Consider the following 27088-nt stretch of genomic DNA (forward strand, 5'->3'; position numbering starts at 1 on the left):
AATGAGCCACATATTTTTTTTTTTTTTCAGTAATTGAAAAGGTAATAAACAGATTTTAGTTTATTATCCTACTTAATGTGACGACTAGCCCCCATATTATGTCCCCCCTGGGCGTATAACTCGCCTGCATAGACCGCATAACGAAGCTTTCACTTTTTTTTTTTTTTTTTTTAGTAACAATTTTGTAAAGTTTTGGAAATTCACCCACTATTCTACTCTGGAAGCAACCTCGTTGTCTGGAAGAGTGTTTTTACCCGTAAACACGAGGTCGCGCTGCGGCCGCTGCGGCGGAACAACATACGCAGAGTCGCAATGGCTATTCGGCTGCCGTAGCTTCTGTGTACTGCACCAGTGCACGGCAAGAAGCGCACTCAACGGAGCTCATTAAAGGCCGACGTACACCTCGTGCTTTCCACTTTAGTCCGCTTCCTCCTTTCCTGTATCCTCTACTTTTTACCTTGTCCTAACTTGGCTCCCTTCGCAGCTTAGGAGTGGGAAGCACCAAGAGGATTATCTTCCCTGCAGCAACAGAGGTTGTACGTCGGCCTTTAACCGTCAAAAACAGACCACAAATAGATATAGTGAAACTTCAGAGCATTGCGTCGTGTTCAATGTGAAGACCAAATCGAACTTTATTCTAAGTGATGGTCGAAAGTTCTGAAAATTCGCACAAGCTTACCATGATTACCTCTTTCCTGACCACGCCCGTAGGCCATCGATCACCGGTAATCGTTAGTTTCCAAGCGCCGTCAAAAAATTAAATTTAGTGCGGAAAATTATGTTCCACAATCTCGTGGAAAGCCGAAGAACTGTAGTTTCGGTTTCAACATAGGTTTCAGCTTGATCACAAGCTGATGTGCTCTAAAAATAGTCCTGGGAACGGTGGTTGCACTTTTCTAGCATGGCTAACTGCTTGCATCAGTCTTCGTAAGAAAGATGCCATTATTTACATAATTCAACTGTATTGTGGCATATTTCTTAGACCTTAAGAGCTCTGGGGACACTTTAAAGGGACACTGACAGGGTATTTATGCTCGCCAAAGTTTTCATTTGTAGATGACATACGAGAGCTGAACTACCCAGAAAACAATTTGCGGCTCGAAATTCGTTTTCCTTTTGGCCGAAAATCGCCGATCGAGAACTGGCCGGTTCGAGTTGCGCTCACTCTTTTCTCCGTGGTCACGTGCTGTTTTCTGTGGTTTAGACACAACCATCAAATATGTGGTATCAAATATATAAGTTGTGGGTCATCGAAGACACACTCACAATAAATAAATATAGAAAAGAAATATGATTCTCATTTTTTGTGGCTTCTAAAAAACAAAAAACAAAAATATGTCGATTGAAAAAAAAAAAAAAAAAGTTGCACAGCCATTTGATTTTGATGTCCCCCCATCCAGTTTCGGTTTCGAGCAGTTGCGTTTTTTGACTTTATTAAAAATATACCTACGTGTCACTGTAGCAAAAGATTGAATGGGTAGTCTTCTAATACCATAATAAATCGCCTGACAAGAAATTAAAAAAAAAAAAGTTTTGGGGGTGGTAGTGTTTCTTTCATAGGTGTAGACTACGGAGGGGGGGGGGGGGCATCGTGCCCCCCCCCCCCCCCTTGGTGAGATCCGGGGGGGGGGGGGGGGCAGAGCAATTGGCAGAGCCCCCCCCCCCCACCCCCCCCTCCTCTTCCCCCCGGGTTATGATATGCCTTACCGAGGACGTTTGTTTACCGTGCCATGTAACGAGCTTCTAGTAGTGGCATGTAAACAAAATAACGCCCACGTTTCCCCTTACTGACAAAATACGTGGAAAATGGAATCCCAGCGTGCTTTCGTTAACTTCAATCTCCAGTTCTGGCGAGAACATAACGTCGGCATCAATCACTTTTACGTCCGCTTGGTCTGCTTCCACAGCAGCCTGCCATTTTCCGATGTCCCACCCAAAAAAAAAGATAGGGCGCCTACTCCATCCGGAGCTGTTCCCAAAGTCCGTTGCCTATATTGGTTTGCCTATATTGGTTTAGTAGTGACTCCGACGGAGTTACCCGAACCGGAGTCGCTGAGTCACAACTTAACGCGCCCAATGAAGCGATAGATGATGCAGTCGTCCGCGAAGGGCCGCATGCGTGAGAAAAGCGTAGCCGTGTGACGCGGCTACGCTTGCACGGTGATTGACATTGACACACAGCGACGGACACAAGGCGATGTGTGTACATACGCTGTAAAATGTAACCCCCTAAAATAAACTAAATTCGCGGAAAAGCCCCCCCCCCCTTCCTTCCCCCCCTCCCTCCCTCCCTCCCCCCCCCCCCCCCCCCCCCCCCCCCGAGAAAATGGAAAGTCTACGCCGCTGGTCCCTTTAATTGGTAAGCATCACTATAACTCCCAATGTTGTCCTGGGCCGGCGTGCACATTTTAAGTTCCCAACAAGGCGAACAAAAATGCTAAATATAAAGAAACTGCAATTAAGGCTATGACAAAACCAAGGTAGAACACAAAGCGTTCTGCCGGGGATGTGACACGTGTACTACCTGTTTCACCAGTATAGGCATTCCTTCGTTGAAAAGCGCACGTTACGGAAGTTAACTCTCTGACGAACCAAAAGTAGACAATGTCATTTAGAGTACACTAACTTTGAGCTTTGAGAGGTAATAGCCGTGGGCGTAAGGTAGAATTTGTTATATTTGGATTTTTTTTTTTATTTGTGGTTTTATTCGACATAACTGTAGAAGTTTCGGCCTTCTGCATGCACATTGTATTTTCAAGAAATTACGTTTTAAAATTTTTCCCCACATTACGCCAACCTTTCTTTTTAAACTTCTGCATACGCAAATTAGTTAGGAAAATAAAAGCGGTGGCACGGATCCTTAGGGGTCCATATCACATGAGCGAATGACGTTTTAGCGAACAGCGACATTTGAGCGAATCGACGTTTTAGCGAATAACGGGGCGCGCGTTAACCCACCCGCCGCGCTGCGCTTACGCCGCTTCGCCGGCGACAGTCTGCGGCGGCTCATTACAAAAATGTGAACCAATTTGGCCCACCCCGAAAACGCCGCTTTGCGGCGTCCGACTATTCGCTAAAGTGTCATTCGGTGAAACGTGGGCGTTCGCTAAGACGTCATTCGATCAAGTGAGTGCCTTCCGATTGGAACCGTATGGTTATTTTTTACTAGCAAAAGAGTTAATTTTGCAAAACTAATTAAGAACTTAATTATACAAAACATTATGTACTTGTGTGGATATTTTTAGCACGAACATGGCATTGGTGCTTCTTTGCATTTCATATTTGAAGGATAAGGATCGACGCACCTTCAATTCTAAGAGATAAAAAAAGAAAAAAAAAAAAACGAAATTGAGATTGCCTTAGGGATAGAAGGAAAGGACGAAGACAGAATGTTCAAGCTGCCAGTTGGAAAGATGTTTTGTCCAGTCTTTGTCGCTTTCCCGTTATCCCTGAACTTGCCAGTGCGCTGCAATTCATTGACAGATCTTATGCTTGCACTACTAACGGTGTAGTGCTGTGAACCACACTAAATTGGTGCCGTTGGACTAATGTGGCACCAATAGTTTTTCTCTGTGTTAGTTTTTCACGGGAAACTTTTGGCCAGTGGTCACTTGAATGATGCTTGCAGCGCACGTGAGGAGGCACTCACTTGATCGAATGACGTTTTAAGCGAACGCCCACGTACGTTTCACCGAATGACACTTTAGCGAATAGTCGGACGCCGCGAAGCGGCGTTGTCGGGTGGGCCAAATGGGTTCACATTTTTGTCATGAGCCGCCGCAGACTGTCGCCGCGAAGCGGCGTAAGCGCAGCGCGGCGGATGGGTTAACGCACGCCCCCGTTATTCGCTAAAACATTGATTTGCTCAAATGTCGCTGCTCGCTAAAACGTCATTCGCTAGTTTACTCATAATTCAAATCACGCTATTCAGAAACTTGCTCTGCTTTAGTTCAATATACCATCTCGCCTTATAATGGACAAGAGTGAAGACCACAAGTGAGCTACCTGCCTTGAAATATGTACAGACCACACAAATGCCCAAGCAAGACATCTTTTTCGAAAGTATGCTCCTCATTGGAAGCTCTAGAAGACCTGCACAATGGCAGACATAAATGACACCCCATCAAAATTACAACCACAAAAATGCTACAAATTCCGCTAGACCTACATGTTCCACCATTGTGCAGCATGTTCAGACCTCCAAACAAGTGGCACGTTGAGTCACTGAGACTAGTGCCGACAAACTTGCACAACACACTGCAGAGGGAGGAAGGGGGAAGGGATTCCATATGCTTGTTCGTTGTTTTCTCTTATCTTAATTCAAACCATGCTCGATTCATTTACAATGATGGTAACATAGCTTTAATGTGTCAAATTGACAAAGGTGATCATTGGCATTTCTTTCCATTGAGTGAAAGGCTTTACAGCAGCAACTGAATTTGGTATCGTCGAGCGTGGCAAGGCACTTTGACATATTTATTACTCATTTACACCTGGTTTAAAGATCTGCACATGAAACAACTGCAACAGTCAAAAATTAGTCCAACTGCAATAACTTTGTACCCCTCAGATCTTGCCAGTGCAATAAATTGGACAGATGCGGGAAGAGCTAGCCCCAACTGGGCCCTAGACAGATCCTTCATCGGGCTGCTCAAATATTTCCTCATCCTCTTCTTGGCCTTGCAGAGCATCGATGATGGCATCAAACCGTCCATTGATGCGCTCCTCCATTTCCTGAATTTTCAGGTCCAGTTTTTGAACCACCTCCAGCTTCAGCTCTTCAAAGCGCTGTCCAAGTAACTCGAGAAGCTGATCCTGAAGACCTTGGAACATTTTACCAACAACCTCTTCTGGATCCGTTCTGTAAAAATAACTTTTATATGGCACCAGACTTGCACTGTTAACTTCATGTACACAGTGCAACACTGTTAGTGTGAACAAGCAATCACCAATTTTTAGTTTTTTTTTTAGGGTTGAAGGGCTGTTATTGAAATTATCAGTGTGGTGGAAAGTGCTCGTTGGGGCACTAACCTAAGCAGTACATTTAGTGTCTACCAATACCCGTTAGGAGTAAAGTGCGAGAAAGCACCGATGTCGTATTCGCACTAACAGTGTCACGCAGTGTACTAATGGGGTAGACCAATCTTACTTTTATATATATAAGAAAAAAAAGATCCCATGTATCTTTGCGCATCTGGTACACAGAAATATATACCATAAAATTGCTCTAAAAAATTGAGTGCACCCAATTATAATCCATCCTATGGTTATACATAAATTCTAATTGCTATGGCATATTTTGATGGCAGGGCAACATATCTTAATTGAAAGTTGCCAGCTAAGGCAAGTACCTAAAAGTTAAAGTGAATTTTAGGTAATTAATTTGCTAATTATCACTTTTACACTCACACGCTGTTGACCGCCACGGTCAATAACGTTATCCCAAAGGAATACTTTCTTCATTTAAGTGCCCCATTTTTTTAAATTAGTTTCAGTAGTATGTGAAACACCCTGCACATAGGTTCACAAAAAACTAATGAGACAGAACTTAAAGGCTGTTAATGGCACACACCATGCATAGAAAAGAAAACCCACACAGACCTGGGCACTTGGGGCACTGTTTCATCAGGCATGTCTGTCTGTGAGGCTGCTTCCTTTGAAGGCTCGACCTTGGGCTCAATCAATGGCCGCTCCTGTGAGCTGAGCTCCGAAACCTCTTTTTCTGTTGACTGGTTTACCTGTTCTATCACAGCTGCTCCAGCTTCCTTTGGGGGGGCAGTTTGAGCAGGCAAGTTTGACCTTTGCTCTGCATCACCTAATGAGTGATTTAAATGAAACTTGACACCACTCTTCTCCACAATTTCCGTCAACAGAAGTGTCGCCATTTCTTTGTTCATCATGCCCGACTTCTCTAAAAGCTCCAAAACAAGATTTTTTCCTTGAGTGGCTAGTAGTGGTTCTGCTTTTTTGGTGGCACAGCCGGCTGAGCTTGCACCTCAGACTGGGGCGGCCTGGTTGTCTTGTCCAGTAGCAACTTTACTAGTCCAGTGAGCAAAGCCTCCTGGGTGTTGTTATCTGTGCTTGCGGGATATTGCAACGAGGCCTCCCTACCCAACTCGAGGGCTGCAACCGGTTTTGGCACGAGCTTGGGTGGCACTTGTTGAACAGGTGGATGGACCGACCCCTGAAGAAGGCTGAAGAGTTGGGACATAGCATTGGATGGCTGCTGATCTTGCTGTGGAAGACTGTGTGACAAAGAGGCAAGTCCTGTCTGCGGTAAAGAGGCCAATCCAGAGGAACTGGGCTGAAACATTGCTCCAGGAAAACGGCTAGCACCTCCTTGAAAGAGCTCCATCATCTTTTTAAGTGCCTCAGCCTTATCACTAATCTGTGTTCCTGATGCCTGCAGTCGTTCTTCTACTTCTTTTAGGGGCATGCTAGTGGGGAACATACTCGGGAGTTCTGGCCTCGTTGTCTGTTGAACCATCACCTTGATTCCATATAGCCACATTGATTCTTTCGACTTGAGGGGGATGAACTGCAGGAGAGAAACCATAAGAATAGGGTGGACTTACTCTTTGCTCCTTTGTGGGCTAACATTGTACAGTATTACTAAGTGGAAAGCTCATTCAGATGTGTTGGCAAACTTTTTAACTAGTTTTCGTTGATATCTTTGCAGCTAACTACTGATTTATGCCTGTGTTGCTTTGTAACCATATTGATCATGCTCCCCTTTTGTGTTTACAATTATTAACCTCTTCCGGATGGCAAAAACATGCAGTTATTGTTCGTAGTAAAAGTATGTGTCAGTTTTGTCTTGAATAAAAACTGTGAAAAAAACAAAGGATGATTTAAAGAAACTGAACAGAGAGCACTTGGTCTGTCCAATTCCTGACTTTTCCTTTGTTTTTATTTGCACTGTCTTTATTCAAGATACATCACCAACTAAACCAAGTATGTATTCTCCTAGTTTTATACGGTCACGATTAATCACATGAAACCTGGGTCGCAGGATCTTATAACCATTTCAAGCGGCAATAAAAAGGCTTGTGTCACCAAGCCCAAGGTCCTGTTTTATGACTTGTAAAACATAGGAGATCCTGGCATGTGACCATGCAAGCATACCTTGAGGCAGCATTCTTTCAGGGGTCCGTACGAGGGTCAGGTCTCCTCGAAAGACTGACATGCCATCTACCTCTTCCATCAACTCATTCTTCAAGGTGCTCAGGTACTCCCCGTGGTAGCCGTACACCTCTATAACCCTCGCTTCGGAGAGGATGGACACACTGCCCATTTGGTGCGAATCATTGCAGAACAAGAAGATCTGGCAGGACGGGACAATGTAGTTCCCAGTAACATCATCTTCCAAGGGAGCCTCCAGCTGAACACAGTTCTCGGCTGAAATGGCATCTTCAAGGTCGATGCTTAAACAAACAATCATCAGCGTTAGGGGCACAAATTCATTTCCATGATTCAGTCATAGATATCATATCAGCAATAAGCACCCGTGGACATACACTTCCAGAAAAATCGACTTTATCCTTTTTATGAGCAAATATTATTATAATTACTTATAAAACAATTTAAAAAAAATACGCACTTAGGGTATGTGTGTTTTTTTTTGTTTTTTTTTTTCGCTTATGAGTCGAAATGTAAATACCAATTGTCACATCGCACATGCGTTCCAATTCACAGAACTAGTTCACGCTTTGTTCCTCCTCACAAGACTCGTTGCAACGGCGCCAGGAGTTAAAAATAGAACGCTGGCTCCTGGACTTAGTCATCACCGGGGCGCTGGAAAAGAAAGCAGCTAAAAAAATAAAATACCCAGGAGCAGCATAAAGGTTGAAAGGATCAGGGTGTAGTCCTTGCTAGACGCATAAGTCAGGTTGAGATGAGCGAAGTGCGACACCGGTACTTCAGAGAGAGAGTTTCTGCTGGCGAATAGAACTTGGCATGCTGGATATTCGTTTTAAAACTTCAACACAAGACAGAGTTTGGAATAAAGAAATTACTTACTTTTCATTGCCTTCAAAGTACACTATAGCATCGGAGACTGGGCGATCGCCTTGAACTTTCCAGGTACACTTAGCTTTTATCATTGTACACGAATCAGTCTCGGCAGCGCCTCTGGTCTCGGCAGCACGGCTGTCCCGCGTGGAGATACACACATTACAATATACGTCAAATATAATGTCCTAAAACAAACTTGACGCGCCGCGCTAAAGTGGCTCCGCAGACCTAGTTAGAGAGATGTGGATACCGAATCCCGACCTCCAGCTAAAATTGTCGGCTCCCCAAGCTCAAGCTCATCGCTACAACATTCACGAGATGAAAAGAGCACCGCCAACCCAGCCAACGCCGCAGCGGCCAACCCTGTAGAAAGTGTTCAGTAAATAGAGGTGCAGACAAAACTCTTCGCCCAATCGCGCTTTCTCGAAAGGGCGACGTCATGGCAATCTGACCCCCGCGTCTTTTGAATCCTCCTTTTACTCAGTCAGTTATTTTAGCCTTTCAGCTCAGAAGAGCCGCGGCGCCGGAAAAGCAAGCCGCTCGTACCACGAAGGTCTGCGGCGTACAATGCAACGGTGCACAGTTGCGTAGGAACGGAAGTGGGCATACATTTCAGACAAGCGGAGGGAAATCTCTCTGCCCCCGTCCCCTGAGTCCTGCCTGAGCACTTATGATTCCACTGATAGTGCGACGGGACGTAGAACGGACGTCCACAGACTCTTGTTTACCGGCCATCTCCAAGGGCTTTTTTTCTTTTTTCTGCTTGTTCAACATAAGAAATTATAAGCGCGATCCTAGCGACACTCGAACCTTTTGCGTAACTTCAAACGATGCACAAGTGTAAGCGTAGTGTTGAGTACCAAATATAGAAAAAAATTACAAGCTGCATGATAGCCCCTCCCCTCCCCCCCCCCCCCCCCCCCCCCCCAAAAAAAAAGTAATGTATAAAGTTTTTTTTTTTTTTTCATTTTTTATTTGGGATAACGAAACAAAAAAGGAAAAAATAATTCTGAAATATCTCCGAAAGCACACTATGCATTAGTGGCGTCGAAAATATTCGGGAGAACAGGGAGAAAAAAGAATTTCCCTCCCTCTGTTGAATTGTTTATTGGTTTAGCCTACAGCAACGACTCCCTTCAAACCTATCACGACAAAAAAAAAAAAATAGAATCTAATTTTTGGTAACTCCGAGATTTTAAAAATATTGCAAAATATTACGCAAATACATCACCCCATGTATTGAACACATAGCATACCAGCCCCAATCGGAAAATTTTGTGCATAACATATTCCCGAATCCCACATTTCGCAAAATATTGAGCCTGCAAAAATAAAGGTGTACAAAAACTAATTGTCAGTTATACCCTATCCAATGTGTACCAAGCCTAACAAACAAACCGCAAGGATAGTGTCCAAGTCGCCCTTTTCTAAAACAATCTGTCAACATTTTTGTTCTTTCTTTTCGCCTGAAAATTGTTTTGCATTAGATACTCCATTTTTAACTGCGTGGACCCCAAAAGTGCACATATCTTGAACTAGACATTGAGGTTGCTGCACTAAATGCTTTGGCTCATGACCAAAGTGTGCACCCTAGCTGCAAAAAAAAGAAAAAAAAAAAAAAAAAGAAAAAAATTACCGCATTTTTACGTGGTGAATGTTGTTGAGTGGAGCGAAGCTCTGGTGGTGCTGATGATACCGATTTTTAGGTAGTGCTGATGATGCCGTTTTTTTTTATTTCTGATAGGTAGTGCTGAGTTCCGGGTTGCGTTTTTCGCGCCCTGGTCTCCGCAGCAGCTTGCTGTTTGCGTAGACGCTGAACTGCAGCATGCCGAGCTTTTCGTTTGTTTTCATCCATGTCAGAGAGAGAATGTGTGGTATGGAACGTGGTCAGGGATGGGCAAAATACATGCAAATATGTATCGAAATACAAATACAAAATACTTCGTCAAAAATGTATTCAGTTACAAATCTATTTACATTTCCAAAAAAGCATCTAAGTACAAGGTACAAATACAACCAAATGTGTTTGGTCTCCTCCAAATACTTTTCCAAATACATTCCTCAAAATTTGCGTCAGCGACTTCAGTGCACCTGCAACGGGTTTCTGGGTATCTCATTTTAATTTCGCATCGCACACTCGGGAGTTAGTGTGCGAGGCTCTAGTAACGTAATAGAAATATAATCACAAAAAATGTAATCAACTTGGACGTAATAGGTGAAAAAAGTACAGAGCTTCAAGCAGCTTTTTTTGTCGATTACATTTTGGCATAGACCAACAAAGAACCGAGAGGACCAGGACGCGCAGCACTAGCTAGAGAATTTCTTACGAAAATCTGGACGACCCGCACATTTAGAATGTTCCAGGCAAAAATATGGATGGAAATCAGGCTGGAAAGCATCACAAGTTGTCACAGGCACTTATTTAGACAGTCTGCCTGTGAACGTCGATTTCGTCACTATTCTTGCCGTGGACTAGCACCGTAATCACAGTCACTAAATGCTTCTGTTTGTTTGGGAGACAGTGCATTCGGTGCAGAACATAGTTTTCTTCCTGCTCTGGACAGTGCTTTTAAAAGAAAGCCGGAGGAGAGAAAGAAAAAAGCCCCATGGCCGAATAAAGGATGGAGACTATATCTTACAACCAGATGCATAAAAACAAGAATTGTCGTGACAATAAATTTGAGGGATGTATTTTCGGCCACAAAATTGTATTAATTACAATTGTATTTGAAATACCCACGTTTTAGTATCTAAATACACACGTCAAATACATTACCCAATTTGTAATTAAATACAAATGCAAAATACACAAAGTATTTAAAATATGTATTTCATATACTTGTATTTGAAATACTGCCCATCCCTGAACGGGAACGCATTTGAGCATTTGACCGCAGCGCCCTCTCGTCTATAAACATTGAGCCAATGCATGCAACGTTTAACGCGATTATATACGCATTTGACCGCAGCGCCCCCTCCTGTATAGACGTTGAGCGGCTACATGCAACATTCCATCCATGACATCCCCAGCTCTTCAGTTACTACCACATCTCACAGCCCCCTACTCGTCCCGCAGTCGTGGCCGAGTGGTTAAAGGCCAACGTACACTTCGCGCTCTCCACTTTTTGCCTTGCACCAACTTGACTTCCCTTGCAGCTTAGGAAAGGGGGAGCGCCAAGAGGATTATCTTCCCTGCAGAAAACCGAGGTCGTACGTCGGCCTTTAAGGCGATGGACTAGAAATCTATTGGGGTCTCCCTGCACACGTTCGAATCCTGTCGACTGCGCAATCATTTTTTTTTTCTTTTTTTAAGAAGACAGATGGGATGGCAAACGATGTGAGCACAGACGCCGGACGGACAAGGCTAGACCCTAAGGAACTTCGCCCCTAAAAAATGGTATTTTTTTCTTGCAATTTTACTTTTAACTTTTGAAATTAAGTTGGTTTATCTTTGCCTTTTCGCCCAAAATGTGTAATACAGCCGGTGACAGGTCAAGAACGAAGTGGAAGCTCCTCCCACCCCTTTCCACTTCAGCAGAGCGAAAGGAGGAGAAGAGGTCGCCTCCTCTCCAGCGTTCGCTCCGTTGAAGTGGGAAGGGGTGGGCGGAGCTTCTCTTCGTTCTTGAACTGTCACTGGCTATAGCTACACTTCTGTATGAAACCAGTTTGGTAATATGAGAACCTCACTTATAGGGTTTATTCGGAGGCTCAGTGCCTGGCCCATTCTTTACAACAGCAATGTCACAGCCTGGCATCATAAAAAATAACAGCTTAAATTGATCCTGTAGTTTAAATTGAAGCTTGATAGCAAAGGTAACAATACCTCAATTTCAGCATGCACAGAGAGAGTACACCACAATGACAGCTTAGTGTTGCTCTGGAAATTTTATTCCATCATGCTTTAAATGACGCTTCTCTCATAACGCAACAATGCCTTCATGCCAAAAAGCACAACTGTCTCAATTTGAACTTTCAAAACATGACAATCTCTAATTTTGTGTTGTGACTGGGTCACAACATTAAAGAAGAAAAATGGGGCGGACAAAAAAAAAAGGGGGGGTGGGACAGGTCAGGGCAACTTTACGTCCTCTGCATCAAGCCTTGAGACAACATGGCAGCTGAGGATTGCTTTCTTCGCTGTAAGATGTCTTTCAGGTTAACATGGACCTTTTCTTTGTTGGCAACTGGCACAGAATTGAAGCAAAACCTACGACAACAAAAAAATAGAAGTTGTGAGACATACAGCAAACAAATCCACACACTACCAACAACTAAAAAAAGGTGCAAGAAATCCAGTTGTAACTGCTAACAAAATCCAACTGTTTATATATATATTTTTTATTTGTCTTTTTTTTTTACTGGATCCGAAAGAAGGGCCAGTGCAAAAGCCAGTCAAGCCTGACGAGGCTCTGGCCTTTTACAGTTCAATGTACAAACAGTGTTTCGCCGAACGCCACGACCACTGATCTCAATGACAATAGACGATTTGCAATTTTCCCCAAGCGCCCCGGCCCGCGCGCGAGGAATTTCGGGAGAGATTGTCCGTCGCCTGGCCGCTCTGCCTTGAGATCGCATTTCCTTGTCGCTTGTCTCCTCTTGATCCTGTTTTTTTATTCCATTACCTATTTTTATCTATTGCAGTGTATTTTTTATTGCTTCTAAGTGTTTCTATTATCTTCTCCGCACAATATTTCTTGCGTATATATAGTATTTCTGTCTTTATTTTGCCTTTTTCGATGGAAGTACCGACGGACGACACGCCGCTTTGTGCGTCGTTCCCCGGGTGAGTACTACCGTTGCTACCGATTCGTATCACACAGTTAGCTGTTCATTTTGGTTCATTTGACCCGCGTGCAGTCTAGAGGAGCCGTTTATGAACACCCGCGCACATGTCATAGGGGTAGGCAGAGCTCTGAATCAACAATCGCAACAAGAGAGCCGAGTGCGCTGCGATTTGGCCGCCCGCGCTCGCTTCGTTGACTCGCACTGTAGCGTGTGACTTCGAGTGCCGCTTACTTGACTAAGATACAGCCCGCCGCTTTGCCGTCGCGAATCATTTATCCGAATGCCTGCGAAATTGTAACACCGTTCGGCATATCCAATGCAGCGGCGCCTGACAACTGCGTGCAGTTGTCTTCACCCTAACGCTTTGCAAGACGCTGTCTTGGAAAGCGGTGCCAGGAAACAAGCTGTGCGCTGGCAGTATTGTTTGCACAGCCTTGCACACAGCAAACTGTACCAAGCAAGCATGTTGCTGCTGAAGATGACCTAAAGAAATAAAGTACCTTGAGCTGACATCTCGACTAGAAAAATAAAATTATCAAAGGAACTACGAGTTTCAAGATGACATGCCTGGGTGACAGCACATCTCTGCACTTGAAAAAGGGTGTTTGCAACGACAACCACTTAGCAGATAGATTAAGAAGGCATAGCATAAGCGCATACAAGCCTCGACGTTGAGCCACCGGCGCTTGCGAAGGGCTCGCGCCACTGCGCACAGTTTGTCAGGCACCGCAGCGTTGGATATGAAGAACGGTGTTACGGCTTTGCAAACATTCAGACAAATGATTCGCGGCAACACATCTCTGCACTTAAAAAAGGGCGTTGGCAACTGAGAACTGCTTAGCAGATAAATTACGAAGGCATACCATAGGCGCATTTAAGCCGCGACATTGAGCCGTCGGCGTTTGCGAAGGGATCGCGCCGCAGCGCGCAGTTGTCAGGCGCCACAGAGTTGCATATGCCTCAGCTTCGCAAACATTTGGACAAATGGTTCGCGGCGACAAAGCGGCGTGCTTTATCTTGGTCAAGCAAGCGGCACTGGAAGGCATACACTACAGTGCGAGTCAACGGAGCGAGCGCGGGCGGCCAAATCACAGTGCACTTGGCTCTCGCATTGCGATTGTTGATTCAGAGCTCTGCCCACCCCTATGACATGTGTGCGGGTGTTCATAAACAGCTCCTCTAGACTGCACGCGGGTCAACTGAACCAAAATGAACAGCTAACAGTGCGACAGTAATCGGTAGCAACGGTAGTACTCACCCGGGGAACGACACGCGAAGCGGCATGTTGTCTGTTGGCACTCCCGTCGAAAAAGGCAAAATAAAGACACAAATACTATATATATGCAAGAAATATCGCGCGCAGAAGATAATAGAAACACTTAGAAGCAATAAAAAATACACTGAAATAGATAAAAATAGGCAATGGAATCGAAAAACAGAGGATTAAGAGGAGACAAGCGACAAGGCAATGCAATCTCAAGGCAGAGCGGCCAGGCCAGGGACAGTCTCTCCCACAATTCCCCGCGCGCGGGCCGGGGCACTTGGGGGATTTCGCAAGAGGGCTATTGCTGGATTGCGCATCCCCGCTCGTTCGCTGCAGGGCGAGTGCGGCCACCAGACAGCCATCTTGCATGCCGTTTTTTACTGTTTAGCTAGCGTTGCAGAAGCCGGCGGCAGCGTGCTAAAGACGCGTTTTCTACTCGTTCGTCGTCATTTGCCGAAGACGTTCTTTAAGGTCCTGTGTGAGCTGTGATACTTGCCGTTGAGAAGTGGAAATTTTTACGAAAGCGAAGTACTGCAGAAAAAAGGCACAACTTGTCGAAAGCAAATTTCGCCGGTCTTGCGGCGTGTTCAAAGCTTCCTTGGCACATCCAAGTGCTGTGTCTCTGTGCCTTCACAGGCTTGGGTACCGATCAAGAATCAATGCCGTGTGGATGTATTTTGCGAGTTGCATGTTTTATGTTCCCAACAAGGTGGACAAAAATGCTAAATATGAACGAACTGCAATCAAGGCTATGAAAAAAGCCAAGGTAGAACACAAAGCGTTTTGCTAGGGATGTGAGGTGTACTATCTGTGTTTCACCAACATAAGCATTCCTTCGTCGAAAAGCACACATTACGTAGGCTAACTCCCAGGCGAACCAAAAATAGACAACGTCAGTTAAAGTACACCAACTTTTGAATAGCTGTAGAAGTGTTGGCATTTATATTCTATCTGCACGTACACTGTATTTTCAAAAAATAAAATTTTTAAATTGTTAAATTTTTTTTTTTAACATTACACTAACCTCAGTTTCTTTTGAAAGAAAAACTAATTGGCCACATTTTGACATGTCATATTGCTCCATACGGAAATTAGTCGGGAAAATAAAAGCGTTTGCATGGATCCTTAGAAAATTGCTACCTTTCTCGTGGTCAGGAAAAAGTTATATTTCCAGTAATGTTATGCACCATGAGTATCATAACAAGCTTTAAATTAAAAGCATACACAGCTACAGGTCATACCTTTCAGATTGTGTAGTCAACAAAATTCTCAGCAACAGCATACATTGTTTAACACAAAGTATACATGAACTGCAATTTAGAGCAGGTAAATTCCGAACATCATTTCATTATGTAGTCTTACCTCTTGAAGGCCTCCACTTCCCTTTCGAGCTCGTCCAAGTCTCCATTTTCCAGATCAATGTCTTTTGGTAAGAACACATCATCTAAAAATTTATACATTTGCCATCAGTGACATGAAGCGGCAAAACTTCTAATTTGCCTTATAATTAACTGCCCTATAAACATGCTGGTCCAATAGCGAAATGTGAAGGTATATTAAATCCTGCCACAAAAGGAAAGTCTGAAGTTTCTTTAACGATGCAAATCCTACGGGTCACAAATATGCCCACTATGCCAGATTCCCCTCAAACTAGATTTGTGAAAATAATGGGTTTTCCAATAACACAAGATGTCTCAAATACTACAAGCAGTACATTGAGAAACACTTACAATGTTACCTTTGAAAGTGCTCAACTTAGACCCTATCTTGATTGACTAACAAGTGCTTGATGCTTTAGGTTTTGAACCAAAAATGCCTGCCAGAAAATTATTTTCTTTTTTTTTTAAACAGAGTTGGTGAATGTCACATGTACTAAAAAAAGAACAATTTTTGGCACTTATTTTTGTGCACTAGGCACTAAAACTGCTTAAAAAAATGGCACATCTCCCACAAATAGAACAAAGGAGCATCTTACTTCCAATCAGTCTTATCACACACAAAGTTCTGTCAACAAATTACTATAGTAAGTTACAGGTCAAGAAGGTAGCGGCAAATGCCCCTTCAAAGGGAATCGTATATCCCTCCGCCACCTCTGCATCTAATAGCGTCCCATCGTTTCCGTGACGTCGCAGCCAACGCGTGAGGAGGGTCTTGCCTTCCTGTACAAATTTGCTTTATCTTTCGACTTTGACTTAGCATTGTGGAAGCCACAACAGGGAGATTAGAGTTTTCCCCCTCCAATAGAAACAAATATGACTTTCGGAAATTAGGTTCCCCCTCCGATGGATACAAAGGCTGCTTTCAGGGGCCCGGTGCCCCCTTTGATGAATACAAAGGTAGCTTTTTTAAAAAGTGGGATCGGAGACAGGTTGGCCTCACTCTGTAGCTAATATCTATCCATTGAAGCAGAACAAGGTGTGTTTCCAGTAAACTCTTCTTTCGACTGCGGAGGGATTTGAAACGGGCGCATCACGCTTGTGGGAGGAGCTTCTCCTACCTTCTTGACTTGTAACCGATTATAGCACTCTCATTCGCTTTAGGAGATAATTTGGGGCATTGCACCATCAAGAACAGCATCTTTTGCATAACTGCATTTTTCTTTTGTTATTCTGCAATCTTTGCAGCGCACTGCCAGAGTGAACATGACATTGGCGTTTTTCACATTTTACTACGAAAGAGAATTGGCAGACATCACATTTTATTGCTTAAGTTAGCGTCTTGAATTAGCACTTTTCACCATGACAGCTGTTCTCGTGGCAGCCCTTAGGTTATCAGAAAAAAAGGGAAAAATCCGGAAGTCGCTTGCTTGTTTGCACCAACCATGTCAAGCAGTGTACATATGGCTAAAATTTCCGACCGTGGAAACATACAGAGGACTGGGCTATGCAGTACATTAACTTTAAAGGGGAACATTTCAATAACAGTGCTCTAAGCTTTGTTAACAGGTCGGTTCTGTAAGTTATCAAGTAGAGTGGTGAAAAACTAGCGAACTGCAATGAACAAATACATAAAAAAAGAAGACAACTTTCAGAATAATAAACACCAAATGGCTGTACTGTAACTATAACCTACTTTAAATATTAGAGAATGTATATGTTTGTTCCTTCAATTTCCTATCTTTCACATAAAATGAAAGTTACTATTGAGTATGAATAAATTGCTAATAGCGGAGTGCATGGCTTTTGATACATGCTGCACAACCTAGGGGCAACTAGGAACTGATAACACTATCAGGTGGAAAGGAGGCTGCGAGGGTGCACGATTACTCCATTGTGCACACCCTCGTAGCCCCTCTCTCCACTCCACAGTTTTATCAGTTGCTCGTGGCTTCTAGGTTGCGCAGCATGTATCAAAGGCCACGCGCTCCACTGTTTGCATTTCATTCGTATCCAATGGTACATGCATGGTGTTTTACGATACCATATAGCCGAAGAGGACTTGTGGGGCATCCTGGGCTCAACATCATTTAAAAGAGCTCGAGAGAGTAATCACACTATTATTCTTTGCAGCTGAACTAACCTGGAGATGTAACATCAGTTGAAGAGTTCTTCTTCTTCCTTGACTTCTTGCTTTTTGTCTAAGAAATAAAAGAATGAGAGAAAAAAAAAAAACTGTTTTGAGCTTCAAATGTCGCAACTCGTAAGTAGCTGCTCAAGAGGCTGTACAGCAGCATCCAACAGCAACATAAGAGCTGTTCACATGACTATGTGTAATGTTCGTACTTATGCTGCCTGACCAAGTTGTGCAACCTTTTCTTCTCAGTCTTGTTCTAGCTCTATTTTTATTCATACATTTGTTAGCTGGTATAGCTACATGTAATTTAAAGGCAAATTTTGCAAAACGCTTACCCCACACTAGAACAAACCTTAAATGCTGTATGAAAAGCTTGCTATGTACAAATGGTACAACAAAAGCTCAATCTCTATGCAATGAGCGGCACCAGACTTGTGCAGAAGTCTGGTTGTTTCACATGAAGAGTCTATTCTTTTCAGCAGTGCTAAGTCGTCACGGGTGAGAAGGTGCTCTAATTATTGCTGTGGTATCTTTAGAAAGACCTTTGGTATCATAATATCATCCGTATATACAGGGTGTTTCGGAGAACGCAGGCCAAATTGCACCTGCGAAAACTACTCATCGCAACGAAAAAAGGCTTGTGGCGTTTTGGTCCTGGGCCAGGGGCCCATTTAGGAAAATTATTAAAGTCCGAGATAACTAAGTTGTTAATTATTTTTGCGTAACTAACTTTTTTAATATCATATTTAAGGGCATGGTTTAAATTAGAAAATTGCTCAGCATCATTGAAAGACAAATTGCAGAACGATAGAAGGCACGCAAAGCATTTTACGGCTTTCTGAAAAACCGCACAAAATCGACAAGTTTTTAAGCTTCGGTTTGCTATCGGAGCGCATCTCAGCCCTGGCAGCACCGTGCCCCGTGGAGAGATAGTGCAACCAACCTCTGCTGCACTGTCATTGCGCGACACAGCAGAGTCTGGTTGCACTATCTATTAAAAAAGTTAATTACGCAAAAATAATTAACAACTTAATTATCCTGGACTTTAATCATTTTCCTAAATGAGCCCCTAGCCCAGGACCAAAACGCCACAAGCCTTTTTTTCGTTGCGATGAGTAGCTTTCGCAGGAGCGATTTGGCCTGCATTCCCTGAAACACCCTGTATAAACGATTGCATAAGTTCCGCTGTAGTATGTTTCATACCAAGTAGTTTGGAGTCCCAATTGAAGAAGTTTAAAGAGTGCAGCAGCCGGCATCAAATGAAAGCAACTATAGTGTCAGTGGTGCTGGAATTCATCCCCACTTCATTGCTTTGAACTCAAAGTTGTACTTCAAGTAGTGCATTACGAATACCTGTACTTCCCTGTAAGTGCACCTCAGGAGTATATGCCTAAAGTAGTTTTGTATAGTGCTTTCCCAAGAAAGTACAACTTTGAATTTCAAGTACTTATGTTTGAATCCACTGAAAGTTACGGTTTATCCACACCAAAGAGTATAAGAGCTGGGCAAGAAATCGTTTTGCAGAAGTTGAAAAGGCAGGTGGTGTGGGTGGCAAGGAAAATGAGCCGTCCAATGTCTACGTAAGCATACAGGGCGTTTCCCCATCAACTGAGAAGACTTCTTTTTAAAAAGGGCACTTGAAATAAAGAAATTATTCCTTTGGGATAATGTTACAGACCACGGCACACATCGCATTACGAGCATGAAGTGATAATTAGCGAAATATTGACCGAAATTCACTAATTAGCCTTTAAAGATATTCACCTAAGCTGGCACATTACAAATTAGATATTTGTTGGTGGCGTCATCAAACTATGCGACAGCAGTTAGTATTCAGACAACAGGTTCGGCTCAGCACTATCTCCTGGCAAATTTAAGCCAAGAGGAGACAGACATTGAAACTAAGATGCAAAAGAGCTACGGAAGTCCCACTCGGAAGCGACGTCACCCTCCACAACAAGCATGGGTGGTGATAGTCGCGGGCCATTCTGACAGCGACCTGTTGTCTCGGGTCATGCGGTCACAGAAAAGGCACGCCATAGTTCGACGTCACCTTGGCGTGCAACTTTTGGCACTTTTTTTTCTTTTAATTGGGTACGGAGAATTCTAAGACAGAAGAACTTCACCATTGAATAGTGTGGAGAAGAGTTTGGATTCCTGCCTTCAACCACTGTTATAGCATATTTGAACAAGGGGCAACAAATTCATTGGAATTTGCCAGATAAGGTGTTTATTTAAACAAGTTATTTAGCGAAGTTTGGAAAATTAGGTGGCTAATTATAATTTTCATTGATACATTGATGTCTGCCGCAGTCAACAATGTTGTCCCACAAAAATAGTTTCTTTATTTCGTTTCTTTTTTTTTTCTTTTTTTTCAGTTGGTGAAATACCCTGTATGTTGGAACCAAAATTGGGTGGAAGGACCTAGGAAGCCACCTTACTTAGCCAAGTCCTTTTCTACAACTTTTCTCGTTTATTTGCTTCCAGCTCCACACAGCCAATCTGCTCTACCTCCCACTGGTCACTTTGACAATGCAAATCTACCATACATGCAAAGTGAAGCTGAAAGCTGGTGTATGGCAGATGGGGCAATACATCAGTCCACTATACACGTCCCCTTTGGCAGATGTCCCAACTCCTCTGATCTCACTTTTGAGCTCACAAGTATGAATTCAATTTTTTTTTCTCGACATAAAATAGGAAGCAGAAATAGAATGTAAAAGAAAGAATGCATGGGAGAGATGTGGGTAAAAAAATCAAGTTCATTTTGGAGATTTTTTATTTTTTTTCCTTTGCTTGTTCTATTATCCTCAAACATTTTACCTTCAAGAGTAAAAAAAATTTTTTTAAATTTGGACGAGAAATTTGGAAAAAAAACGTGTCCAACTCACGGTGGCTTAAAGGGATGGTGAACCGAAATTTGGATTTCAGAAAAAACAATGCAGGAAATGTAGGCGGGACGCTACAATCCCTACACCACTACTTGTAAGGCGATATCTCGAAAGGACGGCCGTATTTCTGAAAAAAGAGGTCGAGATTGAACCAGGCCGACGAGGCGCGTGATGCCAATATACCAAATTTCCTCCTCTCTTCGCTTCGCTCCCTCAAGGCCGCGAGGCGGAGAAGACGCGAGGCCGTTCCCTCTCCTTCTCGGAGAAACATGACGACATCATCTCTGTCAAATGCACCCTCCTTTTCTTGAAAAATTGGGACATCCGTTCGAGATATCGCTGTATGAGTGATGTTTTGGTGTTTGTAGCATCCCGTTGCACGCTTTTACCGCGTGTTTAGTTGAATCGAAATTTCGGTTCAGCATCCCTTTAAAGGGGCACTGACACATCAAAATCATATTTTTTTTATTATCCTAAATGATTGAAAACGATGCCGGGACATTACCCTCAAAACTCGAAACTTGGGAATTCAGTATTTCTGAATTAAAAAAAAACAATTTCCAAATGCCGAATTTGAAGTTCCCGCGCGATCCGCGCCAGTGCAGTGAGTCAAATTTTGCGGTCTCCTGCCACTCGACTTTCTTTCGGACGTCCGCTCCCCGCTATGAAGCAAAGCACCGTTGCCACAGCGACTCTAAGCAAGGTAGAGGTGAGCAGGCGGGATAGAAGGCTGCCGGTGCGGGAAAAAACCGGTTTCTTTCCCGACTCGCCGATAATCCTTTGCTCGAGCGCCGCCAAGTTTTCCGAGGGAGGATACAAATCCAGGAAGCGACATCACACCAAAATCTGATTTCTGGTATTTCAAAAAGAGGGGCTGTAGTGAGTTCGCAATTGCGTTAAAAAACATGCTTTACGATTGCCGTTATTAAATGCTATAGAAATGTCGCCTACAAAGCTTCTAAATTTCCCGATTTTTGACGTCACCGATCAAAAGAAGCAAGGAGGTGAGCGCAAGAGATATAAACGACAAAAATAAAAAGGCACGCGCGTGCGCGGGAAAATTTTTTTTCGCGATGCGGTTTTTTTTCTTCGGGTCTATGACTACACCTTGCATTGTTTTAGACAAAAAAGAATACGACCTTTGGGGTGCCAGTGCCCCTTTAAAACATTGCAAGTTGATGTGAATATCGGCCATATTCAGGAGGCTGACGCTCAAAACAGCAACGCTTCCCAAGTTTCTCCGATTTGATTTGCGATAGACAACACTAAAAAGCCTGATTTTCACGGAACTAATGAAGCAAGCACAAATTTTAAGGAAGGTGGCACAAAAGCAAGCAGAGAACACCAGCAAAGGAACATTTACCATCGCTTGCTAAGCCTAACCACAGCAATGGCAACTTATGATGCAATCAGTGCTTCGTTCACGTGTGTCGGCACTTCGGAAAAGATGGGGTTCTTCAAAAATGTTAACAAAACAAGAGGCTATCACTTTGCAAGTTCAGTGATGTGTGAAATCGGCGTGCCGACGATACTTCTGAGCGATGCGATCCGCCCTGCTTGTCAGGAGTGCGGTAGCGAAATGCAAGGGATTTTCACTGCCCCTCAACCTGCAAAGAGCCAGTGCTTTGAGCGAGTTCTTTCTTTTGACATTTATGTTGGAAAGTGCTGCGTCAGATGGAGATGTAAGCGCAAAGCAAATCTCAACAGAGGAATCTCGCACGAGTTTTGCCATCTGTCAACTTAAAAGCCGCACACTTCCACGCTTCAGCGTGGTTCTCCTCCTGCGAACACCAATGCACCACAAGGCCTTCACTAGCAAGAAAGTTTATGCTACTGCCGCGAAAACTGTCAGCCAAAACTTTGTGAAGACTGATATGCTGGCGTGGGAGGAGGAGCTGAATTGCAATGGTGTTTGATGGCTCTGGCACAAGAGGGGCCAGAGCAATCACAACATACAGGGAGGGACTGTTTTAGTGACGCTGGATGATTACTGGACAAAAATGTATGTCCGAATTTCATGTAATTCCAGCCAACTTTTTGAAGAGTATACATCTTTGGAACTTTCAAATGCATTTTCCTCGTTTTGCTACTTTTGATCATCTCCTCAGCTTGTGCATTCAGTGTGTGGGATATAGAATCTTCCCTTCATAATTAAATCTTTTTATGTATCATCTTGAGGATATGTAGAGTGCAGGTACTATATATTTGGAATTGCAATACGTTAATAAAGGTTTTGCAAATCTCAAGGCCGACATGCAAAATATTTTTCAACAACGGTAAAAATCCTCCTCACTACCCTTCCCATTTCCCTCTCACCCACACTTAACTTGTTGGCGAAAGGGGAGGCGGGGGATTCTTTGTTGTCGCATCGTGGGGCTGGATGAGCCAGGATAAGCTCCCGGCTCATCCAGCCCCAAGACGCAGCAACATCTTAATTAAGGGTACTCAATTAACAAGGGTGAACGCATCTGGTCACTTTAACATACCACAGTCTCGTAAAGTATACAGCGAGCGACTGATGCCATCGTGCGGAACTAAAATCTGGAAAACTTTACCATCTTCAGTCACCTATTCATGCAACTTTAACAGTGCTTTAAAATATTATATTTTTCTTAACAGAATGTCTCTCCCCCCCCCCCCCCCCCCCCCCATTCTGAAACTCACTCGCATATTCTGTTATTGAATTCATCATTTTTTTTAACTTTGAATACACTTGTGCTTCTTATTATATACAATGTATAAATAACTTGCTGTAGTTAACCAAGTCATGTTCTACGTTCCTTTCTTTTCTGTTGATTTTCTTTTTTTCTTCTTTTATTGTACTTGTATAATTCCTTAAGAGTGCTGCCTTCCTAATATGTTATTATAAAAATGGGCCCAAACTAGCCAAAAGGCTATGGGCCCTGATGGTTTTCAATAATTGTATGATGCAACTCATGACAATAAACCCGATTGATTGATTGAACAACAAGAGTCGGCGTCAGCAAATATATAAAAAAAGGTGTCGCCGAGTCGCATCTTCCCTTAATCTCTGAAGTGCAGCAATTGATTAAAAAAATGTTTATAATTAGCAACTAGAATTGAGAAATATGGGCATACTGAACAAAATTATATTGTAAAACCGTTTATTTTTAAACCCCTAGCTTATGCAAGTTAGATTATTGTGGACATGCAGTCATGCACGGAGTTAACTGTGCCATCTCAAGGGCTGTTCCATTTATTGTAAATGTTTATTTTCAGACACATTGTCGACAAACCGGTAGTCATTAGTCACATTCAATGTCTCATTTACTACCTTCTCAAACGAAAAAGCTGTTCAGGCTCTACAACAACACCAAATTTGGACACAGCTACTGAAGCAAGAAAAGGTCCCATTCAAAGTAAAGCTATTAACTTAGTGGTATACAACAGTCACTGCCATTACATGACGCAAATTATTTGTATGTTACAGGTTTTTGACCGAAATTGGGGATACCATACTTATCTATATAACATATCGACCAATTACAGCAGAAGCAGGAGAAGTGCTATCAGTACGAACTATATTAGAAGTTATTGAAGTGTGCGAGTCTTAGTGATGTTTATAATTTCTGCAAGTCGAAAGATTGTTGATATGCCCCACATTTTGTGGAAGTTTGTAAGGGGGAACTCAGAGGTTATGTATTACAGTACTTGTGAAAAGAATGATTGCCACCAACCATCAAGATGAAACTAAAGTCATTTCTTGTCAATACGGACCCCATTAATCTAAATACCCCACTATAAAGACATTTTTGGGGACGAATTCGGTAAGTACATGCTCTTTTGTCTCGTCATTATAGACAAGTCACATTATGGGAGCTCTTTGGGGGTAACGGAGGTGTCTATATTAACGAGATATCACTGTACTAGCAAAAGTGTGTCAATCAAAACAATACCCAGCACACTAAGAATGAGAAACATAAGCTGAGGTTTAACGACATGCCTTTTTCTTACATGGCTGCAACGAAAATGTGTATGTCACTGAATAGCTAAATCCTTTACTAAAAGAAACTAGTTGATTGTAAAGTAAAAACAGCTGAATGAAGCACTTTCCAAGTAGATTCTTAGCATCCTAGCCACTCAAGGTCTTAGCTTAATCCTTCCTATCATTAGGCATGTAGACCCCAAATACAGATATTAACCTGACACTCGCTAAGCCAAATTTCTTGACGAAATGTTTAGTTAAAAATGGAGATAATAGTTTCTTTACGCTTGACCCAACTATCCTAATAGTAATTTTGGGCAAGGCAGAAATATGTGATGATGATTAAAAGACGGTTGACATTGGCATTCATTAGCTAAGAAAAACTGCAGAATGTCTAATTAGTAATAAGCATTGCAACAATATGCCGTGCAAAAGCATTGAGAAGACATACAAACACACAAGTATCAAAAGCAGTCCACTGACCTGTGCCCCATTTAGCTGGTGTGCAATGCATAGATCCTTTTTCACAGTCGGCAGTAGCTCTGCAACGCTGCTTCGCTGGTGGTTGCTTGGCAGTGCCATCACAGTGACTTCAGCCTCCTGTCCATTCTGGGGTAGCTTCTTAAATAGATTTCGTGATGGAGCTGCAGCAGCAGGCACCGCCTTCACGGTCAATTCTGCTTTCTCCGCTGCCATTTTAGAAGCATCGCCTTTCTCCAAGGATGAATCTGTTGGATGAAATAATTGCAGTAGCAGCTTAGTCACTTTCACAGCCACAGCTTTCACAGCTTTCTTTGACAAGTTTTCGTCCATAATACTAGTCCCAGTTTAAGTTTACCACCCCCAATGACATTCATGAGGAATATTAAGAAGAAAAGTATTGTATTTCTCACAAAACCCCCAAATCGAGCCAATTATATAGAACCCGAATATTTTGAATTATTGTACATAAAGAACAATCCCAACATCCCATTTAAAATCCCACGTAAAACTATAGGAGCATTGTGTTTCTGTACTAGACTCCATTAATGAGAGAATTGCAGCCGCTAACAAAGGCTCAGATTAAATGGATGAAGGAAATGAAACAGGCACAGGGTGGAACTTGCCTAAGGGCAGGCTAGGGCCTCCAATGATGAACACATTGCCAGAAATGGAGGTGGTAGGGGTCCTGCCGTTTGACACCGGGCTTGTGGCAGAGCCTGAGCTGACCCTGGGGCAAGGGGAGCCACCCAGGGATGGTCGCACTTTGTCGCCCAGTTCGGCAATGCTGACAACACAGCTGTTGCAGCTGCTAGCAGTGTTGCTGCTGCTGTTGTTGTTCTGGGAACATTTGGTCAACCGGATCCCATTCTCCTTGCGGGCCTCTTTTCTGTTCAGCACTGCCTTGGGAGGTAGCAGTGTTGCCTGAACAAAGCATGCAAGAAAAGTAAGCAACTATGAATGTCTACCTTTCAGATCATCCATGAGAAAACATGGGGATATTTCTGACTGGAGCATGTTTAACTTCCACTAAATAGCATCCAGAGTTAATTGAAGCAGGTACTTCCTTTCCTATTTTGCAAATCAAAAAGCTAAAAACAATTTTTCATAAAAAAAAATATATATATATTACAGGGAAAAAAAAAGTTCCTCTCAATGTGTTTTGCTTAGAAACAAATATAAAGGATGTCTTTTTTAAAGCTTAACAAATTTGTTTAAAAAAGTCATGAAAGCTACACTTGCACGGTTTGTGCAGGTGAGTTATATGGCAAAGGGGCCATAGTATAGAGGACTATTTGTAACAATCAGTCGGCTAATTAAATAAAATTTGTAAATTAACTTTTTTAATTAGTGAAAATAGATAATATGGTTCCAATTGGAAACTTGCCGAGCGTCATAGAAAACCACTAAATCAGCAATTTTCAGAAAGACTGAGGGCAGTAGTGCGCTGAAGTTCCCACTCATGCGCAGCAGGAACAAGGCTACTACTGGTGCAATAATGCGCGCGCATGGTTTTTCCATATCTTATCATAGCCCCAGCTTTGTACCTGCTGCACAATTGATACATTCGGCGCCCTACTACGCTTCCAACGAGCTCAAAGTATTTCCAAAAATTATTGATTTTGTGGTTTTGAATCATGCTGAGCATGTTTCTAATTGGAACCATGTCTATTTTCACTAATTAAAAAGTTAATTAACAAATTACACTTAATTAGCCGACCGATCGTTACGATTAGCCCCCTAAACTATGTCCCCCTGGCCGTTTAACTCGCCTCCATAAACCGCTTAAGTGTAGCTTTTATGGCTTTTTCTAAAACAAATCTATTCAGCTTAAGAAAACAAAAAGACACTACCACTGTCAAGGTTACCATCGTGTTCAACTTGTACCAACTGGCTTGTGCTCTATTTTTTCTGCAAAATAGGAAGCTTGAATTGGAAGCTCTTGATAACCATAAGAGCCTGACACCCAGAGAGTGGATTGTATAATTGGATGGGACAAAAATGTTAGTCTGGAAAGCTTCTGGCAGTAAAAGATAATGAAGTTTATCCACGTTGAACATCATGTTGATCATCAATAATGAAGTTTATCCACGTTGAACACACAGAGGGCACGGCATCTGGCCGCCGGACAACATGGCTAAGCCGCTGCTGCTGCTTTTGCAGATTTTGCCGCGGATGCTGTTTTTCACGCCGACA

The 27088-nt window shown here is 42.9% G+C and overlaps 1 protein-coding gene and 1 non-coding gene across 2 annotated transcripts in view; both read right to left on the reverse strand.

The window, feature by feature from the left end:
* Nucleotides 1-4339: 4339 nt before the first annotated feature.
* On the reverse strand, nt 4340-8383 carry LOC8026249. The gene is made up of 4 exons (XR_005715209.3): nt 8020-8383; nt 7126-7424; nt 5602-6538; nt 4340-4861 (listed from the first exon to the last, which is right to left on the reverse strand). It is a non-coding gene; the product is annotated as an uncharacterized LOC8026249 (transcript).
* Nucleotides 8384-11879: 3496 nt separating this feature from the next.
* The window catches only part of LOC8026252 (protein FAM193A), a 58281-nt gene continuing 43072 nt past the window's right edge, over nt 11880-27088 (reverse strand). Inside the window, exons 15-19 of the mRNA XM_029980793.3 lie at nt 25519-25816; nt 24896-25140; nt 17582-17639; nt 15425-15506; nt 11880-12220 (exon numbers count right to left, since the gene is read on the reverse strand). Of these exons, the coding sequence (XP_029836653.2) occupies nt 12094-12220; nt 15425-15506; nt 17582-17639; nt 24896-25140; nt 25519-25816 (810 nt within the window). The 3' untranslated portion in view covers nt 11880-12093. The remainder of the gene's footprint in view (nt 12221-15424; nt 15507-17581; nt 17640-24895; nt 25141-25518; nt 25817-27088) is intronic.

The sequence above is a fragment of the Ixodes scapularis genome, unplaced genomic scaffold (assembly GCF_016920785.2).
Source record: "Ixodes scapularis isolate PalLabHiFi unplaced genomic scaffold, ASM1692078v2 PGA_scaffold9__187_contigs__length_104089568, whole genome shotgun sequence".
Taxonomy (NCBI): domain Eukaryota; kingdom Metazoa; phylum Arthropoda; class Arachnida; order Ixodida; family Ixodidae; genus Ixodes; species Ixodes scapularis.